The following is a 6,000-nucleotide window of genomic DNA, read 5'->3' on the forward strand; positions in this document are numbered from 1 at the left end:
GCCAGAGAGAACACAGGTACGGTGGCACCAAGCCAGTCATCCCTGAACACATGAGGACAGCCCTCATGGTCTGCACCAGCCCCACCTTCAGCAGAGGTGCCTGTGTCCATCCGTCCTCTGTCCCAGCAGCAGATGGCCCAGCTCGTGCTCAACCTCAGGGCCTCCAGGATGGGGTGGGTATCTGACCAGTGGGGCTCCCATCACTGCTGCAGCTGGGGCTGCTGCACATTTCATCTTTTTTTAAGCATTTTATTTATTTATTTATTTATTGCTATGCTGTGTCTGTTGCCACATGTGGGCTTTCTCTAGTTGGAGCAAGCAGGGGCTACTCTTTAGTTGCAATGCACAGGCTTCTCATTTCAGTGGCTTCTCTCATTTTGGAGCAGAGTCTCTAATGTGCATGGGCTTCAGTGGTTGTGGGCCTGTGGAATGGGGGATCTTCCCGGACCAGGGATCAAAGCCGGTTCCCCTGTACTAGCAGGCAGATTCTTAACCACTGGACACCCAGGGAAGTCCTACGCATTTAATATTGCTACAGTTTTGAACCAGGACTGTTCTAGATTGTTCTATTCACAAATCACGGCAACCCACTCCAGTGTTCTTGCCTGGGAGATCCTATGGACAGAGGAGCCTGGCAGGCTACAGTTCATGGGGTCGCCAGAGTCGGACACGACTTAGCAACTAAACCACCACCATTCCCAAATCGGGCCAGGGACATGATTCTATGAAAAAGTTGTCCCTGGCCCATGGAATATCATGAGAGAGTGTTCGGGAAAGGCATTTCAGCAAAGCCAGATGCATTTGTTTAAACAACAGAATCCTGCATGCACAGTAGATTTAACTCCTTCTTGTGTGTAATAGGGAACTGTATCCTTACCTGAGTTCCTGGATCCCTTTACCAACTGTGGTTATGCGTAGCTTGAAAGGTACCATGCTGAACCACTCAAGGGAGTATATGTTTTATTAAAGCCCTTCATGTCTCAGGCAGTAGGTGAGATGTGAGAGAGAAAGGGATTGACTCTTCCCTTTGAACACCATCTAACCTTCCACCCGAGATGAACCCAGTGCCCACTCATCAGGCAGGGAGTGGGGTCGCCCATGGTCAGAACAACTGTTGAAGAACAAGTAGGGCCAAGATGGGACCTGTTCTGCTATCCAGAGCTGGACAGTGAGCCCGTCGCCTCCAAAATGTCATTGAATGGTTTGGAACAAGGAAAAGTGCCTGCAGGTTTAAATATGCCTTAGGATAAACGAACCCTGGTAGACTTAAAAAATATTCACAACCTGAAAGTTGAGAGTTATGTTTTATTTGTTGGGACTGGGCTTCCCTGGTGGTTCAATGATAAAGAATCCTCCTGGCAATGCAGGAGACCAGGGTTGGATCCCTGGGTTGAGAAGATCCCCTAGAGTAGGAAATGGCAACTCCAGTATTCTTGCCTGGAAAATTCCATGGACAGAGGAGCCTAGCAGGCTACAGTCCATGGGGTCGCAAAGAGTCAGACATGACTGAGCATGCACAGGATTTAGGACTTCAAGCCTGTGAGGCAGCATCTCAAGTAACCCTTAGAGAATTGCTCAGAGGAGGCGAGGGGAGAAGCCAAGTGATATAGAAGTTTTGCAACAAAGGGCAGGTAGTCTGAACATCGAAAGGTTATTGTTAAAGAAGACCAGGTTAAGGAATTGAGCACTTTTCCATGTATGGGAAGATACAAGAGTCTGGGCTCACTGAAATCATTCCTTTGATATACACCTCACCTGTCTGGGGCCAGCATCCTATGTTTTCACATCCTGAGTTTCCTCAAGGCTCCCAGTAGGGAGTGGCTGCAGACCGATGGCTGCTGGGTGGCAGGTATTCTTTTCTTCCTTGGTTCCCTCGGGGCTCACCAGCTCCCCATCCGTGGTGTCTGCAATTGCTGATGACTGTGACATCCTTGTTTATTGATACGGCAGGAAATATTCCCTTTCTTGCCCCTTGGGTTAATCTTTAAAATGTTTTAGGCAAAATTCTGCTCTTTTTTCTAAGTTTTGTTTTTCCACCAGGTATTTTTTGTAAATTGTGGACAGAAGCAAGGTCGCTCTTGTTCACAAATTAATCTGGCATTTCCCACAAAGAGACCTATCTCCTTGTCTAAGCTGTACCCAAATGCCTTTCCTCTCAAACTAGTGGTGCTGAGAAACACTCTGCTAAAGAGACGGGCAGAAAGAGCCATGGCTCTTGGCCCCCATGGAAGGACCCTCATGGAATGCCATGTGTGGCTTCAGCTGAGTTACCCACAAGGCAGTGAGGCTGGTGGAGGTCAAGTTTTGCTGAGAGAGGCTCTTCTACTGGCAGGACAGGGTTCCTTTAAAGAGCAGCCTGTGAGCTGGGGTATCTGGAGTGGCAGAGACTGCACATTTAGGAGATGGCTTCTCTCGGCCACAGACATGCCTCCAGCAGTGATCATGAAGCACTGAGGGCTGTAAGACTTTACCCTGGCAGGTGCGCCCAGGGAGAACCACCCTCACTGCCCAGTACCCGCACCATCTGGCAGAGAGCTCCTGTTTCTGTTTCACCCACCCAGCTCTCGGGTGCCAAACCAGCTTCTTATCTGTCAGCCAGCATGAGGCAGAGGGAGACAGTGAGCACTGTCAGCCCGCTCTGGATGGAGTGCGGGGGTCCTCTGGGCTGTAGTGGTTCTTGGGTCTCCCGAAGTCATGGGCTGGCTTTTAAAGGAAGTGTCCTCTACGTCGGATCTTTCAGCTGAGAGCGGACAGAGTAGCGGGCAGTTCCAAGGGCGGCCCTCGGAAGTTTGGTCGCAGTGGCAAAGCCAGCACCACGGACAGCAGAGCGGTGAGCCGCACTCCCACCAGCAGCCCGGTCAGACTGAAGTGTTCCAGGTAAATCAGCGAGCACCGCCTTCTCGTAGGTACCCGCGCCTTCTCTCTGCTTCCTTTCCCCCTCGGTCTCTGCCTCCCTGCTGTAGCACCGACTGCTGATAGAGATTGTGAGTTCTGGCCCCTCCCGGGAAGGTCGTAGCCCCGACTCCTGGGGCTCCAGGAGGAGAAAGAGGCGAGGCTCCCTTCTCGAGCCCCACTCACGTATTGCTGATTGAAGCTGCCTGGGCGCCTTGCAAGTCCTCCGTTGTTTGATCCAGCTGTCCTCAACTATTTTGGCACCAGGAACCAGTTTTGTGGAAGACGGTTTTTCCACGGATAGTAGGAGGGGATGGTTTCGGAATGATTTAAGTGCATTACATTTATCATGCATTTTATTTCTATTGTTATTATTACATCAGCTCCACCTCAGATCATCAGGCTTTAGATCCCGGAGATTGGGGACCCCCGGTTTGAGCCATTCCCTAAGTGTGCAGCAGTAACAGATATCACTGGCATACCACAGGGCAGGACTCAGCCCCCTTGGGTGTCAGAGCCCCACTTTCAGCCAGGAAAGTTCTCACTGGGAAGAGGCTCCAAATGGGAGTGTGTCCCATCCACCCCACCAGGTCTTCATGAAGGAGAAACACCCGATAACAAGAGCCCCAAATGCCTTCTGTCACATTCCAGAGCCTGCCCCGCAAGGCATAGCTGGAGTAAGGCGCACCTGGGACCCACAGGACTATAAAGCTCTCATGGGAGAGCTCTCCATTTACCCCACCCTCACCCCAAGCTGGGGCTTCCCTAGTGGCTCAGTGGAAAAGAATTCGCCTGCCAATGCAAGTGACGCGAGTTTGATCCCTGGGTCGGGAAGATCTCTTGGAGGAGGAAATGGCAACCCACTCCAATATTCTTGCCTGGGAAATGCCGTGGACAGAGAGCCTGGCGGGCCACAGTCCATGGGGTCACAAAGAGCCGGACATGACTTAGTGGCTAAACAGCAGCAACGCCTCAAGCTCCTTTCCCACCAGTTCAAGCAGCACCTTCACTGGCAAAGTTGTAGAACCGAGGTCCCCAAAGAGACAGAATCCTTTTATACTTGCAGAGAGGTGCCTCCCCCAGGCCCTCACCTGGCCACCCGTGACCCGTGATGACTATCCCCCCTTCCTCCATCCGTCATTCTGAGAGCCCTTGCCCATCCTTGTGCCTCACAGTCAACATGTAAAGCAGATTTCCCTAACCTGGCTCTTCATGGTCATGATGCTGAAAGGAATTTTTGGTCAAATACATTTGTGAGACATGAGTAAACAGTTATTCAGTTTCTTTTTAAAAAAATTATGATATAATTGCTTTACAGTGTTGTGTTCATTTCTGCTGTACCACAAAGTGAATCCGCCATGTGTTCACGTGTATCTCCTTCCTCTTGAGCCTCCCTCCCAGCCTGCCGTCCCACTGCTTTAGGTCATCACAGAGCACTGAGCTGAGCTTCCGGTGCTATGTGGCAGCTTCCCACTAGCTCTGTTGTACACGTGGTGGTGTATATAGGTCAGCGCTGTCTGAGTTTGTCCCATCTTCTCCTTCCCCTGCTCCGCCTGAGCATCTGTTCCCTGCATCTGCATCTCTATTCCTGGCCTGCGGATAGGCTCGTCTGTATGACTACGGGACTTAACAGAGCTTTTATGTACTAATGATGACTGAGGGTTTACAGAAGGGCAACAAAGTACACCTCGTTTCCCAAACTTATCTGTCTGCAGAATTCTTTTCTCCCACAGTGTCTCGTGGGCCAAGAATTGGACACAGCACACTTTGGGGAAATTGCCATAAAGGATTGAAATATAGCTCTGCCCATTTTCTGGATGGGTAGTCTGAGTCCCAGAGAACTTGAAGGACTCGTGAAAGGTGAAGTCTCACCCCACAGGTGAGACTTGTCCTTGATGTACACAGTGAAGACGGACCACTCAGCTCTCCTTACACGCAGCCCTCCTGCCCTTCCCTGCATTGCAGTGCTGTTGTGTCTTGATTGTCGGTTGGGTGTATAACTTGCTTGGTACCAAACTGGTATCAGTGGGCCTCTTGTCCACCCTGTGTCCTGGCTAGGCTTTAAATAGACAGAGCTTCCTGCTGCAATGACATCTCCCAGGACAGCAAAGCTACCCAGGGTCTCTGACATTGGAGGAACCCAGCAGAGCATCTGTCAGATGGTGGGGGCGGAGAGGGAGGGTACGTGTTCCCAGGCTGCCCTGTTGGAGAGATGCCGTGAGGGTGGCGGGCAGGCTGGGCTCCTGGGACGTGCCACTGCCCGGGAGAATGAGGGATGAGCCGACTCCCCTGCGCTCTTTTCCTCTCTCCTGCAGGACATGCTGCCCATGCCCGGAGATCCAACCCAGGGGACCGGCAACTATAACATTGAAGATTTTGCCGACCTGGGCATGTTCCCGCCGTTTTCGGAGTAGCTGCGGGCAAAGCCAGGCTTCACAGAGCAGTGTCCCCCCTGCTGTGATGTCGACGCCATCGTGAACGGGGGGGCCCCCATTGCCCTGCTTGTCCTGTGGCAGGACCCCCCCCCAGCAGAAGACACCTCATTCCCCCCTGCCTCCACCGTGTTCCCCCTGCCACCGTCCCATTGCTCAGCTTCTAACCCTCAGCAGTGGCTGCTCTGCCACCAAACAGGAGCCTGGTAGACGTTGGGGGTGGGTTTATTTATTGTATTTTACTTGTGTGTGCTTGGGAGGCTGACCCACTGGGTTCCTAAAATCTGGTTGTGAATAATCTCCTGTCGGACAGTTTGTGTCTATGAAAAGTTCACTTACAGCCCAGAGAGCCCAAGCAGCATGCCCAGGCCTGCCCTGGAAGCTGGAATCTGGTTTCTCCTGGCTTTTAACTTCTGTGTCCATGTGGGGCTCAGGGAGTAGTGGGGAGAGAGGGCACACGGCCTGTGTTCTCAGAGCTGGAGGTGAGCAGCCGGGGACCCCCAGGTGGACGCCGGCTCCTCTGTCTCCTGGCTCAGCCACATCCGTCTGTCCATGTTGCCATGAGACGTGTACTTTGAATCCTTGTCCTGATGGATGTGTTGTGCCTGTGTCTGTCGTGTGTGGCAAGAGCGAGTGTCTAGAATCCAGGGTGAGTGGCGGAGGTGGAGCCCGGCCA

General features: G+C 52.2%; 1 protein-coding gene across 1 annotated transcript in view; it reads left to right on the top strand.

The window, feature by feature from the left end:
- ARNT2 (aryl hydrocarbon receptor nuclear translocator 2) overlaps positions 1–5,306 on the top strand; it is a 148,128-nt gene extending 142,822 nt beyond the window's left edge. Inside the window, exons 17-18 of the mRNA XM_068990871.1 lie at positions 2,741–2,877; positions 5,208–5,306. Coding sequence (XP_068846972.1) covers positions 2,741–2,877; positions 5,208–5,306 — 236 coding nt within the window. The remainder of the gene's footprint in view (positions 1–2,740; positions 2,878–5,207) is intronic.
- Positions 5,307–6,000: the final 694 nt, after the last annotated feature.

This window comes from Capricornis sumatraensis, chromosome 19 (assembly GCF_032405125.1).
Source record: "Capricornis sumatraensis isolate serow.1 chromosome 19, serow.2, whole genome shotgun sequence".
Lineage (NCBI taxonomy): Eukaryota > Metazoa > Chordata > Mammalia > Artiodactyla > Bovidae > Capricornis > Capricornis sumatraensis.